We start from the raw sequence: 20,562 nt of genomic DNA on the forward strand, positions 1-20,562 counted from the left end.
GCGTTTGTGTACAGCAGCAGGGTCAGACGGCCAAAGAGCCTTGACACGCACCCCCGCCTGTTAGGCTATGGTGCTGTAAGCAAACAGGGGTTAATGCTGCCTCTTTTTGATTAGAAAGGAAAAAAAGAAAACGAGAAAGAAAAGGGGGGGGGGGGGGGGAAGAAGAAGAAAGAAAAAAAAAAAGGTTTTAACAATCTCTTTTTCGAAGTCCATACATTGCAAATCCAGCCGCGTTACCATGCTAGAGGAAATGAAAAAATGCTTCGGTTTGAGAGGACGAGTCCTTTATTTCCCTTACTGGATACGTTTCATGTGTTTTCCCCAACACTCAGGCTTAAGGACATGCCTTCTGAAACCCAAACACACGCATAGCTCGCACCCTCACATACACACGGACAGATAAGATATGTATTAGATCCTGACACATACGGGGTGGGGGGAAGAGCAGGGGAGAGAGAGAGAGAGGGAGAGAGAGAGATCCTCCTACCTGGAGCCATAGATTGCAAGATACGTAGTGTTACCTGGGGAAGTCAGAACAAGTAAAAACACATTGAACTTCAGGGCTCTATGAGGCAGTTGATCAAGATCAGTGCTTGCTCATTTTCTCCCTCAGACTGTCTGTCTTGGGTTTTTGTTTTACCATTTTGAGCAGCTCTTTCTATTTTTGCCTCCCTCTGGAGCCTTCATATTGGAGCCGGTTTCGCTCACCATGGCTCTGGGAAGAGCTGCTTATCTGCACGGTGTTGATTTTTTACAGTTCGGCCGGCTCTGCTCCCGGGTAGCTTCAGCAATACTCCTGACTGGGATTTAATCGACAAGATCAGTTCGGCTTTTCGTGCAGTTTTTATGGCTCAGTCCATTCTCTAGATCATGCACAGAAACTTTCGCAAGTGGATTTTCTACGTGTTTCTATGCTTTGGAGTCATCTATGTCAAATTAGGGTAAGTTCTTCTGCACGACAAATCTCCTTGGCTTTTGGGTCACGTTATTACGGAGTTGTGGACAAAATATTGCAAAGAAAAGGAAAATCGAAAGAAAGAAAGGAAGGAAGGAAGGATGGAAGGAAAGAGAGAAGGTGACTGTTCCTCTCTGTCTGTCTCCCCCCTTTCCCGGGTGCCCAGGCGGTGGCAGCCCCCGGAGCTCGGCTGTGCCCCCCACCCCGGCCCCGGGGCAGCCCGGTGCCCGGCGGTAGGGCGCTCCGGCAGCGCCGAGCCTGGAGAGAGCCGGTGGCGGGTGATGACGGATCCTTTTCTTTTGTACTGCTTAAGCGAACTTAAATATTATCTCTGGCGTACAGTACCCTCCGTTAAAAAAAAAAAAAAAGGCAGCCTGACAGAGTTAACTCAGCCGCTGCTGCTGGGACAATAGAGCAGAGCTTAAGTATTAAAAAGGCGAAAGGGGCGGGAGGAGGGGAATCCCTGCTCTGAACCTGCACTCGGGGATTTGGTTTATGCAGGCCTAGACACAATTTGCGTTTCTATCCATCACGCGGACGTGTTGAAATTAGCTTGACAACTGGTCCGGCTGCCTCCGCGCTGGCGCGCCCGGGAGGCCGGGCGGGCTCCCCCGAAGGCCCCCCCCCGGCCCGCTGCCCGGGGACGGCCGGCAGCGGGGCTCCCCTGGAGCCCGCGGCTCTTTCCTCGGCCTTCGATGGCAGCAACCGAGCTCACTCTGTTATTTCAGTTGCCAGGTTTCTCCCTCTCTGCCTCTCCCCCCGTACCTGTATGCCCTTATTAATATTGCTCGTCGCAGTAGGCTGACTTGAGTTGAATTTCCACATTCCTGAGCCTCAGCCGAGTCCTTACCTGTCGAGCTACAAACTCTTTAAAGCTCTTGTCTTTGCATAGCTGCGGGATTTTTTTTTTTTTTTATAATGATCAAGAATGCATAAGGTGAGTTGCAATCCAAAGAAACGCTCCCTTCCCTCCTTGAAATCAATAAGTGGAGGAGGGGGGAGCAGAAGGGCAGCCCCCAAAGGCGGGAGAGCAGGGGGGCAATTCCCGGAGGGACGGGCCAGCCGTCACAACGGCACAGCGTCCCATCCCGTCCCGGAGCGGGAGGGCAGCGGCAAGCGAGGAGCTGCCCGCCTGGCCCTGCACTCCCCGCCGCCGCCGCGGGAACTGCTCCGGGCACGATCGATGCGCGGCGGGGATGGCCTCGGAACAGTCCCGTCCCCGCTGTCAACAGCCCCAGCAGAGGCGGAGAGGAGGAGGAGGGGGCTGCAGGGGGAGGGAAGCTGTGAGAGGGAGCACGCCAGAGTTTGGGATTAAGGTTACACCGAGGGGGGATTAAATCAGGCTCCTCGGGGGTGAGCAAAAAGGGTCTGTGCATTCCCCACCCCCGGAGCTCTCCCAGCTGTGAGCAGCAAGGACAGGGCTACTGCGGTTGCAGGCACCAGTGAAAGCCACGGGCTGCCTAGCGGAGGGTCCGCAGCAGGTTGCTCGGCGGGCAGCAGCCGTGCATCCCTGTGCTTGTTTGCCTATTTATTTATTTATTTAATTTATGGCCCGGGTCTCTGTCCGCCCCACTGCCACAGATGCCGCCGCGGAGAACCCGCGGAAGATGAGCGGAGGGAGGGCGGGGGACGCTCTCCGCGCTGCCCCCTGCCCTGCCCCGGTGCGGGGCCCGAGACCACCCTGCCCCTGCCGTCGAGCATGGCCGGGGGTAGCCCCAGATCCTGCCTGATAGAGACAGGAGGATGCTCTCCGTGCTCTGATCCCGTCTGGGCCGAATACCTGCACCGCCCTTTGTCGGAGTTGTGGTCGTCAGCGATGGGCTCTGGCATCTTCTAGGCTCAGATTGACAGGGGTTTAGATGAGAAGTGAATCTGGTGAGGCTGTGTATCCATAAACGAAGCGATGACTGGGCACCCCATCTGCTTCAATAGCTGGGACTTTGTACAACACATCCCTCACAGTGAGGCAGGCGGGCTCAAAGAAAACGCTTTCCAAAATTAGGGTAATGATATTGCTATTGGCTTTCAGTGCGGTTTTATTTTCAAAGGGAACAGAAGATTGGGCACATGTTAGAGTCTGGAAGGCAGATCTCTTTTCGAAATTGCTTGTAGCTATTTTAGAAGGGGATTCAGAGCAAAAATCGCAAGAATGCCGTTGGTCTGAGCCTGGAAGTAAAACTGAGTGGACAGCAGAAGCAATAAAAGCCCTTACAGAAACCCTATCAGATCTATCACCATGCCTGTAACGCGATGAGGATACTTCACTTTCTCTGAACAATAGGAGAGAAAATTGCTCGGAGGTCCAGGGCTACTTCTAGGCTAGGCATGTGGGATGCAATTATTTCCTCTTTCATCAGCCACTGGAACTACCATTTTGTTGAAACCATATCCTTTGAATGTAATGATACCTTTCCTAGTGAGCTCTCTGCATAGAAAAGAGAGGGGGGAGATGAAGTCAGATAAAACATAGTTTGTCTTCCAGTGCATTAGGTTTATTTTGCAGCATGAAGGAAAGAGCCGCTGTGCCTGCGGTAGCAAGGAGCTTACACTTGGAAGATCTTTGTTGTTTGTGGTTTTTCTTTTAGTTTTTCTTTGCTGCGGAGCACGTGTTCCTATCTTAATAAAACGTGCTAAAAGCTCCACTTCCAGTGGCAAACATGAGACCGAGGGGGGAGAGAAAATAACGCAGTGCGTAAGAATTCACCCAGTTGTCGGACGGGGCGGGGGTGACATAGCAGGGGACCGTATAGCGGCTTCCGCTATATCCAGTTAGGAGGAGAGAGCAAGATCCCTCTCAGGTAGTCCTTCCTCTCAGGGAATTCCCGTTGTTCCCACTTCTATTTCCTATCCCAAGTTTCCTGGAGAGAGAGGAGTGAGGTGAAGCATCTCTTGATGTTTCTGTCGATGACGTTTCCGTCCAGGCATCGAAGCGTAAAGCGGCTGCAACACTGATGGCTCCATGTATTCCCTTGCGAAAATAGATCGCATCCAATACTGACCTCGGCTAGCAGAAGGATCGAAACAGAAATGTTCCCTGCGAACATCGCAGAGCCCTCGTCTCCTATTTACTTCATAAACACGTCTGAAGTTAAAAACCACAGCTGTACCACAGATGCAAATCACAGCGGAAGCTCTGAGGATAAGTGATGTGACCTTCGGCAAGACGGAGCCGCTGGCAGTGCCCGGATCTCGGCTGTTGGGGCAAAACCCACCCGTTTCCTCTTCATCTTCTCTGGAGGGGAAGAAGTGAGATAGCCGGGCCGGGAGGCCGGATTGACTCCCATCCCCGTCGGGCGGGAGTTCAAGGTGCGGTTCGAGAGATTCAAGCGGCGGGAGCTGGCGCTGCCCGAAGGGAGCAAAGAAAGGTGCCGGCACCCCTTTGGGCATTCCGGCCCAGGTTGTCCGCAGCACACTGCTCCCTCCCAGGACTCCCAGGGTCGCTGCAACGGGGAACGGCCCAGCCGACCCAGCTTCTCTCCCCTACGGCGAAGCTCGCATTGGCTTTGCGGCGTTTGCAACAAACGCCAACGAAATCCCGCGCCTCTCTCCCATCTCCAGGGCTGTCCAGCCGCAGGGAGCCCGTGAGCTCGTTCCCTCTGGTTACCCCGGCCCAGAGGCCGGCAGCGGCTGGGGCGCAGCCTCGACGGCGGACACCACGTGCAGCACCAGGAGCTCCGGCGAGGCCCCCGCAAGGAAACCCGCGGGATTTACGCTCGGAGCCCCGTACAGAGCAGCTGAGGTACCAGGGTTGCCTGGCGCCATCTCCATGGCGGAATGACATGCTCTCCGGCTCTTCCACGGGCACCCTCCTTTGTGCTGCTACCGCCGTCACTCCTCGCCCTCGCCGTCAAGCAGACCTCCGCTCACGTTAGGAAACTCATCCTTCTCCTCCTTCTTTACCCCGGCACTAGACTTGCTGCTTGGGGAGGTACAAGAAATACGCGATTTAAAGCAGAACGGATTCCAGTGGGTTGCTAACCGGGCAGACCTTCAAAAGCCCTCACTGGCTTCCGACGTGCTCTTGTGCCGAACACTCTCCAGGTTTGGGGTAAAAAGGAAACCGCAGCTGGGAATGGACAGATAAGAGAGAGAGAGGAAAAAAAAAAAAAAAAAAAGAAAAGAAATTCTTTATTCGTGCCTGCTCTGCTTCATCTGCCCGAATATGGTGTCAGCAACCATTCTAGTGCCGTTCTGCCCCTATTTTGTCCCAAATACAAGTGTTTGTGGAAGAAGGAACGACAGCTGCCGAAACGCCCGTATTAGGTGTCACCGACAACACCCCCTCCTCCAGTGCCACATCATTTTATTGACAGGAATATATTCGGCTTCAATCAACAAAACAAGTGCACTTCTCACTATCCCCGGCTGACATACATATAGAACCCATTTAGACGGAATTTATCAGGTTATTTCTATCATCATCATCATTAATAATTTTTCGACTAATAACTGGCCCGTGGTTTTAGAATGAAATTTAACTTCCCGAAAAGAAACAGCACAATTGGTTTTGTATTTACAGATTTCCTCTCTCTACACAGCTAAGCTGTGGATAAAACCAGCTTCGATCCCAGAACTGTGGAGATGGGTAAATTGTCTTTGTTTCAACTGGACTGGGTCTAACTCTGATAGCACCGGTTCGAAGATTTCCAGCTCCAGCATTTACTTTGCATTTTGACGATTAAATTTTTTTTTGTCTTCTTTCCCCCAGACACCTCTTTAAAAGCAGATGTATATTTCAATACATATCCGGAGCCGAACAAATGCTAGAAATAAAACATTAAAAGCGGCTACACCGTTATCCTAGTTCCCGTTCAGAGAAGCTGCCCCAGCCCCAAGCCTGCGTGCCTCAGAGGGAGAACGGGCATTACAGAACATTTCAGTTTACATATACATGCACACATACACTTACAGAAGTATAAATACAACGATTTTAGAATCTTAGAGAATTATAAGTAAGACGATTCTGTGATTACAATGACTGTTGAAAGGCTTAATCTGCCGTCCTTTGTTAATCGAGATTAGCAGTTTTCTAAAGGACTTCGACTGCTCCAGGGTCTGTGCTGGACTCGTAGATGAGGGTGGTTAAATGACACCAAACCCCGAGAAGATTTTTATCGCATGCTGGGAGGCAGACAACGTTTTTACACCGGTTCTGCAATTCCCGTTCCATCTGAGGGAATATTTCGTTGTGTCAAGGAGGCTGCTGCACCCCTGTGCTGGGACTGGCTAACCGAGGAGGTGTTCCCAGGATATTTGGAAGAACACTTGGACAGGAAAACTCCTTCAGTCATTAGGCAATTAACCTGAGGCGAACATTTACAAACGCTACGGACAGAGGAGAACTCGGAGCCTGGTTCTCGCTGATGTCGGCTGCATTTGTGTTAAATTATCTGCGGCTCACGTTTCTCTTTCTGGGTTCGCTTTCAAGCCCTAACCCTGCCCCCCCGCAGCGCACGTCTTTCCACCGTCTCCCCCACCTCTAAACCGCCTATTTTTTGTTTTTCCTCCCCCCCCCCCCAAAAAAAAGGGGGCAATCTCCCGAAGAAGCAAAGAGCAAGAGCGACTGTCTCATGCACGGTTGGGCTAAACGGGGCGAAGGGCTTCCGTCCGCCGAAGTGGGGAGGGTCGAGCATCCCTTGGCCTCGAGGAGCGGCGGGGCGAGGCAACTGACCTGCCGGGAAGCGGCTCTTCGGACCGGCATCTTCTCAGGAAGCAGAGAGGGAGAGGGAAGAGAACAGATGAAAGCTCTTCTTGCGGGAGCAGTGAGAAGTGCGGGGGGCCGGGAGCCCCCCGCTCCCCTCCTACCCCGGCTGCTTCATACCAGTCCTTTCCCTCCCCTTCTCTCACGCGAAATCCAACCTCGCCAGGAAGCTACGAGTGTGCATGTTTTTATTTCTCACTCAGGCGGAATACGACAACATGTGAGCCTTTTTTGGGGTTTTTGCCTATTTTTTTTTTTTCCCCTAAACCGGAATTTAATTTTCACCAGCGGGGACAAGGAGAAGCAGATCCCTGCTGAGGCTGAAGGGACGGTGGAACTCTTCAGGGGACCTGGGGCAGCCGCCCATAATAAAATAATTCACCGAGACCGGAGCAGGGAGGGAGCTGCCAACGCCTTCGGGATATACCCCTCACGGCAGACGCGGGAGCGAGCTTAAAAATGCCCTGTGGTGGGGGAGAGGAGAGCCTGGGGAGCGAGGCGTGCAGCGAGGGCTCAACCAGGGAGCGTGGACCCATAGCAGCCCGGGCAGGATCAGTGTCTCTCCATTGTCATCCTCCCCTTTAAAAAAAAAGGAGAGGGAGAGAAAAAAGTAGGCGGATTGCAGTGTCTGACTGCCCAATGGCAGCCCCGAGTCTCAGGAGAGTTGTAGAGAGAGGGAGAGAGAGAGAGAGAGGCACTTTCTGCCATCCAAATCCCTTAAACCATCCTCATTCCAACACGAGAACCCACTGTAACAACTTCCAACCACTGAGACATGACAGGCAGGAGCCCAGAGGCAGCAGCAGCAGCGAGAGCCGCAGCAGCAGCACACACTCTGCACAGGGAGCAGCATTAGCACCAGGGGAATACTAGACACATCAATACAAACAAACAAACAAACAAACAGACAAAGCCCCCCCAAGCCCAAGGGACTGGATTCCAACTCAGATTCAAGCCACAGCAGACACCAAAAAGGGTGGGGAATTACGACCAGGGGGGGCCCAGGAAGGAATAACCAAGGAAGCGAACTCCAAGAGTGTAAACGGGATTCAGCCATGATCCTTTTTTCATCTCGCAGTGTGTTACTCTCAGTGTATTACCCTCAGATTTTCCTCATCCTTACCAGTGGGAGTTACCTGTAAGTGATCCAGATTTTTTTTTTTTTTTATTTTTACAAAATACTGTTTGCAATGACCCCGCTAGCAGCTACCTAAGGGCAATGCGCAAAGCGAGCAAGAGGGAGCTGGGAGAAGCCAGCACGGGCGGCAGCTCCGTGAAGTGCGTGGTGGTGAGGATGGTGGTGGCTGTGGCGGCGGAGGAGGAGGTGCTGCTGCTGCTGCTGTGCTGGCGGCGGTGCTGGCGCTGCCGGTCGGAGGCTGCCGGGGGAAAGTGCACAGCGCCAGGTAACTCCCGGGGCTGCCCCGCCGGCGCGGCCGGGGCGGCGCACCTTGGAGGGCGGCTGGGCGGCGGGGCACGGAGCGGCCGGCGTCTCCCCTGGGGACTCCGACCCCGACTCCTCCTCCTGCCAAACCGGAGATGGGCATCGCTTCGCGCTCGTCGGGGGGAAGTGTGTTTCTGCGCGGAGATCCCGAGGAGCTCGGGGCCGCTGCAGCCGGCGGCGGGCGAGCCCTCGGCGGCGGAGGCTCTTTGCTAGCCGGCTGCTTTCGCTCCGGAGGGATCTCCAGTCCCGCAGTTAGAGCTGGCTCCAGGACCTTTTCCTTGTGAGGAAGGGGGTGGAGGTAGGGGTGGGGGAAATGAGAGTCGGTGGGTGGGACTGCAAGGAGTTTCGCTCTCTTTTTTTTTAATATCTATATCTGTATCTAACATTGCGGTGGATAAGGAGCGGCTGGGTTAGTCTGTGCGGGCTGCGGAGAGAGTGCCCGCCGCCCTGCTCCTGCCGGTTACCCGGCATATCTCTGTCTCTGCCGGGCGCCGCGTTAGGGGGTGGAGGGGTAGCGGACCGGGGTCCCCGCCGTTCTCCAGCCGCGGTGCCGGGGGAAGCCGGTACCGGCCGGGGATTCTCGCCGAAGCCCGGAGGGGGTGGTGGGCAGCTTTCCCGGTTTTCTGCTCTTCCTCACCCTGAGAAAGACCTGTCCGAGCTTCGGGGAAGGCGTGGGAAGAGGAGGGCGAGGGGGGCGACAGGTCCTGCGGCCGGTGGAGCCGGTTTAAAAGGGGGAGCCCTCTCCCTCCCTTGGGCAACCCCCCAGCGCAGGGGCAAGCCGTGCTCCTCCGGTCAGGGACTCGGGGATCGGGTGCGGGGAAACTCTGGGGGTGGCAGCGGGGAGGTCGGGTCCGGGTCCGGCTGCCAGGGGGCCGTGGCAGAGCGGCTCCCCTTGGCCCGGGAGAGCTTTGGTCGAGGACGAGGAAAACCCTCCTCTGTATCCCCTGCCTCGCATGTCGGGGCCAGGCGGATCTCCCTTGTCCTCCACCCCCGTGCTGAGGTCAGGCTTTATGGCACCCCGGAGGGTGTAAAATTTGAACTTCTGCCCCTAAACTGCATGTGGATTTATGTATATGTATATATATTATATATATAATACCTTTTACACCTGTATACATGCACGGAGCACATGCACATAAACAAGCACGTGTGCGTGTGCTCCTGTGTGTGTATTTTCCGTGGGCTACGGAAAAATATAACCCACCGCTATGGAAGAAAAGTAGGAATAAACACACCCATGAAAAGAAACTAAAAGCCTATTTTTACATTCTTAATTCTTAATGAAATGCACATGCCTTGGCTACCGATTTTTGAAGGCTCTTGGTTTATGTAAGCCCGTTAGGTTTAATTCAGCCAGAGCTGCCTGTTTCTACTCACAGGCTGGATTATGTCTGCTGGTAGGTGACCAATAGCTTGTAAAAAAATTGCGGTGCTTTTTTCTTTTTTTTTTTTTTAACAGGAGAAAGGAGTCGTAATAAATAAATAAATACACCCTTTTTAATATAAGCGTAGCCATATTTTTCTCAAACCCGTAGGAAATTACTATCCTACCAAGTTTTCCTTCTATAAATAGTGCAAATCTTAAAACAAAAGTTTTAAACCGCACACCAGATGCTGGGATGCTAGCGGTTTCCCTTGCTGTGTGACATAATTATAAGGTCCGAAAGCAAAAGCTATAGAAGTATAATAATAATACTAAGGCGACTGCTGAGGGGAAATACAAGGGAAGCAATGCTTGCTTTATTTAGAGCGGGCTGCTTGGGGATCTTTTGAACGCTGCCCCGCGACAATGAGAAGTCGTTGAGGATAAATAACGCTCCCTCGCCTTTCCCGGTGCTATCCCTGGTTCATCATCCCCTCAGCGGCGGGTCACTTGGAGCTGGACCCAGGGAGCGGGAGCCGAGGCGGCTATTGCAGTCCAGCAGAGCAGAAGGGAAAGGGATCAGGAGGTGAAAAACAACAAAGCGGAGCCCCAAAGCAACGCGCACCTCCCTCTCTCCATCCATCCATCCCTCCCTCCATCCATCACCCCGGAGGGAGGGAGCTGGTTGCCTCCCCGGAGAGAGACTGTCCGGCCTCCTTTCCCTGCTCCCTGCTCCCCCTCCATGCCACCCCCTGGCCTGCTTGTTGCACCTCAGCCGTGACCCCGCTTTTCTCCCCTGCAAGCGGGGAGCCGCTGAGGGGAGAGCCGGGCGCGCCGCGATGCTTCGCCTTGCTCCCGGTTGAAAGTTAAAAGAGGAGTTATTTCAGTGCTTAATGGATAGTAGCCTAGCGAACTTGTGGTGTTTATCTTGTGGGTAAATATACTTCTCTGGCTTACTAATGGTAGCTTTTGAAGATTAAAGCCTGTTCGAGTATTATCTTCTGGTGTCTGTTTCTGCTACCCGCGCTCTCTCTGGAGGGGAGGATGCTTCCCAAGCTGTTATTTAGTGAGCTCTCGTGGACTGTCAATGGTTATGTTAATTTTGCCCGAGATCTCTATCGTCTTCTGGCTGTGGGAACAAATCCTCGGCTTCGGAGTTGTTGGTCCTTTAGGGATAAAGACGCAACTACCGGGGCAGTTAAGTAGAGCAGGAGAGAACGGAGAGCGGGGTATCCGTTCGTGTTCTGTCTCTCCCGATGTGTGTTCGGTGGGGCGAGCACGATGCAGCTCGTCTATTCCACTAGAAAAGCTGGAAAGCATAAATCCTCTCGTGCTGAAAAGGGATTTTCAGGGCGAAAAAGACAATGATGAAATGAAATTTCATTTTCAGAATGAAAAAGGCACTGGGGCCTCAGTGTTTTGTGCGGGGAAGAAAGTCAAGTTATTGCAGACTGTATTCAAAATCAGCTTAAAGAACCAACTCCTTTATAAAATTTATTTTGGTATTGTAAGTTTGCTATCTGATGAAGTGATCTTCTTCGGCTTGCCTATTAACATCTGTAAAAATGTAAAAGCTTTTTCAACCAGGAATAATTGGTGTCCGACTTTCTGAAACAGAGAACTGATGGCAGCTAGAATAGCTCGTAGTAGGATGACTGATGCATTTTAATGCTCTGGACATATTTTGGTAATCCAATTACATATTTAAAGTATAAAACTGACATTCAATAGTATCAATGTAATTAGTATAAATGTCTAAAACCCAGGATTATGTCTAACACTGTCTGGCACCATTTCTTGCAGTGCATCTTTTGAGTATCTATGTGTCTGTACACATAGACAGATTTAGCTTCTTCTGAAGAAGATGGTGCTAGTCTAACTTTCCATTTGTGTACTCCTTTCACTGGTCATCTTCTTTAGGGTTAGATGTATTCAACAGCAACGTGAGAGTTGGTTCTTAAGAAGCTTATTTCAGGGATTATCTGTGGGTACATAGAGTTAATTCAGTTATTTGCTATAATGCAATCAGGAATAACTCGTAAGAGAGTGTGTACGTAGGAATAGCAGCATAAATCTTTAAATCAGCTACATAGTCTAACATCATAATGCAGCAAATAATTTGTATTAGTGAGAAGATATTACTGGCTGGTTAGGAAATGTAGAGGGAGGAAAATCCCCTGCACGTTTTGCATCCATCCTGCTGATGCTCCCATGTCCTTAGAATTCCACATCTTTTACAACAGGTCTTCTTCACACTCGTGGGAAATGGCTTAGAAGGGATGCTTGTTTTTCATATGTTTTAGAAAAGTACTTATTCCTAATCCTTCAAGATTAGGACTGCTGGAGATGGTCCCTGAAGTTTGTCTCTTAATCTGTGCAGTGCAGGAGGGAGCTGCACAAGCAGAGAGCAGCCAGACTGCTCTGTGGTGAAGATCCTTCAAGGGTATAGTGGGCACAGCTTCACCGTTAACTTCAATGCTTCCACATTAGCTGGCACAGTCAGGGCTACACAGGCTGGCCCACTTTTCCCATCGCAGTTACATCAGCTGCTGTGATAAAACTGTCTGTTATGGGAACAGGATTATCTCTGACTCAGTCACTGGACTACGGCATAAATCCATTGTTTCCCTGCTTTTGCACCTCATTCCTCTTATAAGTGAGACTGTGTACTCTTTAGGGCAAGCTTACCCTCTTGATCTCTATTTGTACAATGTCCCATGCCTGGGAAGAACTCTGTTAAGATCCTTAGATATTCCTTTTACATGGTACTGTAATACTAATCATCTATAAGAGGTTTTGGAATAGGACTTCAACTCTACTGTCTCCCAGAGATGTGCTGGCTTAAAGACAGAACAGGTGAACCTCCAAAGGCTTTTCAGGATCATCTAAAGCCAAATGCTTTTCATCAGCAGAAACAAGAAAGATAAAGAATATTTTCTTGCTGGGCTACCATAATCACTGTCAACTTGGCTTACCTGCCTGATACAGCCTATTTCCATATATTGAAGCAGCTACACAAAGATGGAAGAGGGACTGTGATATGACTTCTTGACAGCTCTAGAAGATAAAGTCCACAATTTCTCTGAGAGACCCAAATTAAAATTGCCTGTCTAAACTCAAAGAGCTCTGGTAAATCTGTGACTGGCCACCACTATCCCTGACATGGTCTATGTCAAGCACTCAAGTTCTGAATATCCTTGAATCTAAATGCATGTGAGTGTAGACAACTCTCTCGATCTTTTGGGGCAAGTAGGCTCTGGGAATTGAATGTCAACAATGCCTTAAAATTGAGAAAAAGTAACAACTTCAGTAATTATAAGGAAAGGTGGCTGCATCCATGTTTTGTAGGATGACCACATGATATTATTGCATATGTTGCATTACTAACATAATATAACAAGTGACTATAAAGCAACATGAAATATTCAGATGAGTAGGTAAGACTAAATGCAGATATGCTTGCCTATTAAACAAAGAACAAGGCTAATCCCTCAGAAGACAATCTTTCAAAGGAGGTGTTAAAGAGCTAAACAAAGTGAGCTGCAATTATACAGTTAGACTGACAAACACATTTTATGTAATGGAAAAAAATGCACCATATGTACCTGGCAACATGGCATGCTAAAGGTAGAATGGTGCCAAGTGTTTTCTCAGTGTATGAGACTATGCAATTTGGGCTGAAATGCTGCCAGAGAGATTCCTAACCCCCTAAACAATGCAGTTGAACACACTAGTCCTCCCAAGCTACCACAAGCAACAGAAAGCTGGGACCAGCTATAGATCAAAGGAGTTCTGCAGACTTGCTGACACCATGCATTACAGAACTGGTTAATGTTGCAAGCTCAATTTCTTCAGCCCATAATCTTTGTATAGTGTTTACCCTCAGTGGACTTTCACTGGTGCCTTTCATGCATGCTGGCAAAACACCTCTACTTGTTAACGACTGGACAGGTGGTTTTTTGCAACTCTACATTCACCGGTCTGCTCAATTCCTCACATTATTTTTGCTCCTTCCTCCTTGATGCTTCACTGCCCTCCTGTATGGCATTACCACAACCTGCTTCAGGTTGGTATAGTATTTATATAGTATTACAGCAGCACTCTACATGGGAGAGTTACATGAGGGCCAGCCAGGCTTCTAGTCATGAGAACCATGACCAAAATAGCAATGCACAAAAGCAAAATCTCCATGGGTTCTAGGATTATGCAACACACATGTGTGAATAACCTGGCAATGAACTGAACAAACTTGCCCCTGAAAGCTTCAGGTTTACAAGCCCAGAATTACTTGGAAGGCTAAGAAAGACGAGGGGCTTGGGCACAGGAGTGCTCCGGAAGAAAAGCCAAGGAAGGCAGGTTCCTGGAGAATGTCTTTCAGTCCTTTAAGGGTTATTAGCACCCTCTCCTTCTCTCTTAATCTCCCTTCAATCCTCCCCCAAAGATAAAAGCATTCATTTTCCCTCCATTGTGGAGAGCTGCATAGGACTTACTAGCTACTTCTTGCCAAGACGACACCTATATGTTTCCTAATGCATAAGGAGCATTGTGCATACTTTGATGTACAGCAAATGTGAAGTTCTAGATACAGAAATTTGAAGTATTTTCTCAGTAAGTTTTTCTGTCTATATGCAATATATTTCTATGACTTCTCTCTTAATATTGTTAGGACAAACCTGTCATAAAGCACTGAGTTTTCTTTTTCACACTTTCAGGCTTTCTTTCTAAAAGGCAGTTTTCTTGATAGTGCAATGGAGCTGAAAGTTAGCTACTTCTTTCAGCTCTAATGGAGTATAGGCAGCTTTTCTAAAGTTGAGATAGGTAAGGCCAAGTAGTTGTTCTTGTCATAAAAAAAAAATCTTTCTTCCACGAGGAACTGACAGCAAGATGATTATCACCTATTATTTATTTTACAGTGAATCATACCTTCTTTAGAAAATACGAAGACAGGCTAAATTAGGGAATTGTTGTATCTTTTGTTGGAAATAATTTTAATAGTGCATACAGTTTGTACCCATGTCAGAGTTACAGTTTTAAACATTTATTTTCTTTTTGGCCTATGCTTGTGGATCAGATTTCCCTCATGGCAGGAACCCACAAAGGATAAAATTCACGTTTATGCAAAAATCCTGCTTAATCATCATGGTGACATAGTCTTTGTTCCAGCTGTTTGTCCAAGGTCAAATTTCACCCTGAGTTCCTAAGTAATAAGAAAAAAAGGACATCCGGTAGTACAGAAACTGTGCAAATTAAGGCAAAAGCTAGCCTTGGATGTTTAACATGAGGCAGTAGAATTTTTCCCTGTGAAGTAGCATCAAGTCCACTTATCATAGTACTGCATGTCCCCAAATTTTTATCTGAAGTGGAGCCACCCCGTTGCTAATGAGTGGCACCACTTTCAAAACTGATTGAACTCCAGGGACTTTACTGGCTGATTTGTGGTGCAAAGGTAATGCTGATGAGTTGCATCTTCCACCAGCTCGTACCTGGACTGCACAGCAAAGTTATTTTAAAGCTATAGATCTGTGCAACATTTGGGGAAGCTCCTGTATCTTGTCTTTTTAGCTCTGAGTGCCTAAGGCTTCTCTTCCTTGGAGTTATATCCACAGCTGAGGAGGTTAATAAAGCAGGAGAAACTGCTGCAGTCAACGAGCGATTCTGGTACAAGTGAGAGGAGAACCAAACAGAAAGCCAGGAGAAGCCTTGCTCTTCCAGTATCCAGTTGAGTACAGACACAGTCTGCCATATTATGCAAGTTAAAGGGAATGTGCCCATAGTTCCCAAGAATATACAGCGAAAGCAATATTAATAGGAGGCCATGTCAGACAAAACCCAAAATCAGTTCTATGTGCTGTAGAAAGAATCATTACGGCCTCTGGTGCCAATAAGAGCTGACATAAAAGCAAATGTTATTTATTTTTAGGAGGGGAAAAGCACTTCAAAAGCACCGTGGCATTTGCTCGTTATATGCAAGGCATAGTGGGGCAGCCCAGCTTTCAAAGCTGAAAGTAAGCGTAAGCTATAAAGATACAAACCACTCTCTCCCTGCAAGTAGGGCCTGGAAAACAATTTGAGGTGTATCTAATTTAAAATTGTGTAAGTAAGTGCTGCAGTCCTGGGCCTGGATATCATATCTACCCTCCTAATCTGGCTGAAGTTAGACATAATTATGAAATGTGATTACTATTTAATAATAGTTTCTTTCATTCATGGATCGTAAGTGAATTAATCCTCCCAGGATTCAAGTGAATTGGGCAAGGATCATTTCGCTCACCTCTGGGGTGGAATGCAGCAGCTGCAATGTAGCACACAGTAGAGCTGTATGGACATGCAGGACTAGCGCTGGTCCTGTCATCCCTGGCAGCAAGGCAAGAAAACATATGAAAAAGTCCCTCTAAAGATTATGCTTTTTCATGACAGGTTTCACTCTATGGTGAAGACAGGCAAGGTCTGAGGCTGGACCGATACTTGAGATGCTGAATAGCAGTATCCTGGCTTGTGCCTGCCTCCGTTTCCCACAGCTTTAATAGGCAATAATAATGCTGGCATGGCTTGGAGGTAGGGGAGGGGCAGGAGAGTGAACGCTGCCACAGCACTTTGAAAACGCAACACATGGTGTAAATGTCACGTCATTACTTTCAGTGACTCTTTTCAAACCACAAGTATCTGCAACAGCATGATTGTCTCATCTGAAACAGGGCATCCCTACCATCTACTTCACCACCATGTCCAGCATGGCCTTGGGGAGAGGGCAGGGAGAAAGCACTGCTTACCAGAGTCATGAGCATCACTTCTGACAATGCCTCCTCCTTCCACAGGAGCAAGCCAGACAGACACCACGGGCACAGCAGGGCCAAGGACTGCTGCTGGCCTTGGGGTGTGCGGTGGCCTCTGGCAGGCTGGGTAGCAGGCAGGACATGGTTAAGGGAGTGCTGAGGGGAATGGCAGCATCTCTCATGACTCCTTTGGCTGCTCGCCAGGGAGCCATGTGACTCCTTGGTTAAAAGAGTCCTCTCAACCATGAGGCACTTCCCCCCCCTCCCCCTGGTTGTACCTTTTCTTTTCTGAAGTTAAAAGAAAACAAAACGTACCCACAAAACTTTCCACATTAAAGTTATATTGTAGTCTGATGACTCAGGGTGAGAAATTCAAGGGGAATGAAGAGGAAGGGGAACATTTCTGAATCAGACCTGTTGTGCTGAGCCTTAAAGGAGGGGAGGATTCTGCTAGATGGAGAGCAGCACTGCTGTACAGCACAGTGGGCAAGAGCAAAGGATGGGGCTTAAATCTATTCCCTACAGCTGTGGACTACTGCTAACTCTGACAAGAGTTCAAATGGCTAAGGGTGGCAGTGCAAACAAGTATGGTTTCTTCTGGTTCCTAGCAAATTCCATTTTCTCCACTCCCATGGACTAGCTTTACAATTTTTGGTTGCTTTTGTATTATTGGCACCTCTCATCATAGTATCTGAGCACTGCCCATAATAATTATACTTGCACATCCCTAGCAGACTTCCTGGAGTCATTTGTTCTCCTCCTTTCTCTGTCTCTGGGGAAGCTCTGCCCAGGGTAGGTACTTCTGAGGGGACGGATGGGGTCAGATTATTGTTGTTAGTGTCACTCTGGTTATGTTGTAAAAGATGTATCAAAGAGGAAGTTCTTGCACTACGACCTAAAGGTCATCAGAGCCTGGATTAGTCTAATCTCCGAAAGTTTGTTCCCTAGACAGATCCTTTCGACCGAGAGTAACTTACCTCTGGGCTCAGAGCTTTGTCTTGTGTTTTATGATCTTTGTTGTTCCAGATGAGCCCAACAGCCCTGACAGAGGTCTGTTTGGTCTGTCTTTTCTTGCTGGGCAGTGATCCACTAATTTCTGTGTGGAGGCTAGGCTTCACACCTTGAACTGGAGATAAAAGAGAATAGGAGAGGTGAGGAGGACTTGAATGCAGAAGCAATATCCATAGCGTAACCACTCCTGGACACATGCAATCTACTTTGAAGTTCGTGTGCTGTTTTCATGGTCAGAACACTTTGGAAGTCATAAAGCCTGTGTGTCTCACTTTGCCTTTGTCCTGTTTTTGGGAGCAAAAGGGCAAAACATTTTGAAATTGCCAGCCAAGTGGTTTTCCAGGCTCACCCATCTGTTTGGGACTCTTGTAGGCTGCACTGAGGAGTTGCAAAAGCTGTGGCTGGTTCAGGGATGTCCATTCACCAGTAACTCATAATGCAAGCTGGGCTAAGGGCGGGGGGGGGTGGGTGGGTGGGGTGGTGGTTCTGGACAGGATTTAGAAACAACCTTTGTACCCTCCAAACACAGTTATGCTTCTGAGCAGAACCAAGGCATCATCTTGGTGTAAATGTTCATTTTTAAGGGATGTGCTAAAGATAAAAATGTGTGTCTGCCCCTGTGTGCTCTTCTCCCCACCCCAGCCAAGCAGTGTGCTAAAGCCAGTTCCTCAGCAACAAGACTTGGCAGGTGGCACCTGATGAGATAATCATGCCCCTGGGACATTAGGAGGCATGAGGTGCAGCCAGGTGCTCCTAATCTGTCATGGGTGTGATTTTCCGTGGTAACCACACCTTCAAGTGTTGTCTTACTGCAATTAGGAAATTTGTTCAGTTTAGGTCAAGTACTTCTATTAGGGTGCTCTTCACATCTAACACGTGTTGGCATGGCAGGAGCTTGTGGATGTCCGGGGTCATGCAATGCATGGCACTGAGTGGTGTTCCTTCAACTATCAGGGAAAGGATCCTACTTCTCACCACTTTGCTATTTGCTTATTTCTGAACTCAGACCTTCCCTTCATGAAGACCCACTCATCTGAGCACTAATTCAGGTGCATATAAATCCAAATGGAAACTGTTCTAGTGGTCTAGTGGCAAGTGTCCCTGCCCATGGCAGGGCAGTTGGAAGTACGTAATATTAAGGTCCTTTCCAGCTCTAACCATTCTGTGATTTTATGATTTTATTTCCTATGTGTCACCAACAAGGAACCTTTTAAGAGTTTGTTACTTTAACTTCCTGGGATTTCAATTTTGCAAGAAGTTCTTTAAAGACCATAACATATGAGGGCCTTACTGCAGCAAAAATCAAATGACAGTTCCTTCTTGTAGGTAGAAAATGCTTTGCTTTCAGGGGCTGGCTTGCATTTCAGTCTTACTACAGGTATGGGAGCTAGGTGTTAAATCAGTCTCGTAGTGAAAAATACCAGGCAGACACCCACGTTCCTACCTTCTTTATTAAAGACTTTATGTAATATGGTCCAACAGACAATGAAGCGCTCCGGTTATCAGAGAGGTGAATAGGAAGGGGAGGCCCCCAGCTGCTTGCAGAATTTGTTCCCCATGTCTCTACTTGGGCAGAGCTGCCATTGCTTGTCATGTCTGCAGCAATACTGTAAGAGGTATGAAATAAAACATACAGAAGTGGCTTCAAGTACTGCCAAGGTCTTGGTGTGACTCTGGGGAAACCATTCCCACCTTTGTCCTCTTCCAGCATTGCCTGCTAGGGCTGCAAGCAGGGGAAGATCTTTCTCTGTCTTCATACAGGAAAGCACATGCAACATCTCAGGAACTGGCCCATCACTCAGGAAGCCTAGATGCTGCCTCATTCAAAGTTTAAGTTTAAATTTTGGCTCCATCCAAACTTTGCCTGAATAACTGCAGGATTTAGCTTGCAGTATTTTGGTGGGATAGTGCTGTTTATTGGAAAGAGGGACTGGTGTATTTTACCTCTCTGAAAATGAAAACCACTTTCGGTGCTAACAAAAGTCCTGCTTTTCTTCCTATTGCAGAGATAAGTTTTTTGAGGTGTACCAGGTCTTTGCTTACATGATAGTTGCCATTGTATATCTAATTAGAAATCAGCTTTAGCTTTTTGACAACAGCTGGCACAAGTCATATTTCACTCTAAGACATCTTGTGAGATAATTAAAGCGATGACTGACAACATAGCACAGCAAAAGGAATGTTTCTCAAAAGTAGAGCCACATTACAGGTTGTAACTGTACACATTTTGTTAAATGCAGCCCTGGTAGTAGTATAACTACTCTGACTTTAATGTATTCCCCAGAAGTTAATCTGGACTATTAGTTTTTGAGAGCAAATCCTGAAATTCTCTCAGTTTCTGACTTTTTTTTAAATTCGTGTTTAAATGCATGGGCATGAATATACTGCTTATGAAGGGTGCCTGAATCACAGCCCTGGAAAATGAATTCCTCTCCTTACCCACAAAACCAGTGCAGCACAAGCAGAGGGTGTGTGAGCTTCCCCACTCCACCCCATCCTTGTGTCTCATCCATGACCTAGAGGGGCAACCTCTAGCTAGGCATAAGCGGGTGGCTCAGTCTCTGTACTTATTTAATCCTTGGCCAACCTGCTAAGGCTGCCAATAAGGGTGCCAATTGTGGTGGTGGTTTCTGTGATGTGGATAGTCGTCCACTGGGAACTGGATTAAGATCATCAACTCATTTCAAATACTCTAGGCCACAAAGCATCTGCCAAACAGTAACCATTTTTTTGGTCACTACTGACTTGGGTCATGTTTGGATCAGCGATGAAAGGCTCCATATCCCAGCACCAATCCCCTGAGCTGTAGAGTTTCCCGGAATACTTTTTTAAAGAGCAAAAACGCTATTTATTGTTCTGCATTCTACTTTGATCTGCTGATCTGCTGTACATATTGACCCTTTAAGGTGCATAATTTTCGTTATTTGATTGTAGACGCTTCAGATGCTGGAAAAGATTTTGGAAGATGACAGGTGGCAGATCCATGTGGTGTTATTCAAAATGAGCTCCCAGAGGCAGTGGTTACACACTCTGGCACCTCATCTGGTGTTGTTTTTGGATCTAAAATTGATCTTACACCTTCAAACTTACCACAAAGTCCCCCAGCAGGGAAACTGCCATTAAACTGAAGAAGATCACATTGCTTCCTTTGCTCTTGTTTTTTCAGAGATAGCTAGACATCCATGTCAGATCTGTAACATCAACCAGCTTTGCTGGTAGCTCTCCCAGCAACAATTATATTGTCAGTGGTCCCTGCTGAACCCACCGTAAACTTTTGTGTATACCCACGAGCAAGCCCATGTTGTTGTTGCGGGATGA

At 48.4% G+C, this 20,562-nt stretch overlaps 1 protein-coding gene across 5 annotated transcripts in view; it reads left to right on the top strand.

Annotated features, from left to right (window-relative positions):
• The first annotated feature begins 223 nt into the window (after positions 1–223).
• The window catches only part of WNT7B (Wnt family member 7B), a 96,421-nt gene continuing 76,082 nt past the window's right edge, over positions 224–20,562 (top strand). Inside the window, exon 1 of one of the 5 annotated variants that reach the window (XM_061472015.1) lies at positions 224–941. In XM_061472015.1, the coding sequence (XP_061327999.1) occupies positions 871–941 (71 nt within the window). In that variant the 5' untranslated portion in view covers positions 224–870. Of the gene's footprint in view, positions 942–7,160; positions 7,795–7,859; positions 8,060–8,250; positions 8,396–20,562 lie in introns of those variants that run through there. The other 4 variants (XM_061472014.1, XM_061472017.1, XM_061472018.1 and 1 more) reach the window with 4 other exon arrangements.

This window comes from Pezoporus flaviventris, unplaced genomic scaffold (assembly GCF_033815535.1).
Source record: "Pezoporus flaviventris isolate CSIRO_AGI_PZ_B2104156 unplaced genomic scaffold, CSIRO_AGI_Pfla_v1 ptg000070l, whole genome shotgun sequence".
NCBI lineage: Eukaryota > Metazoa > Chordata > Aves > Psittaciformes > Psittacidae > Pezoporus > Pezoporus flaviventris.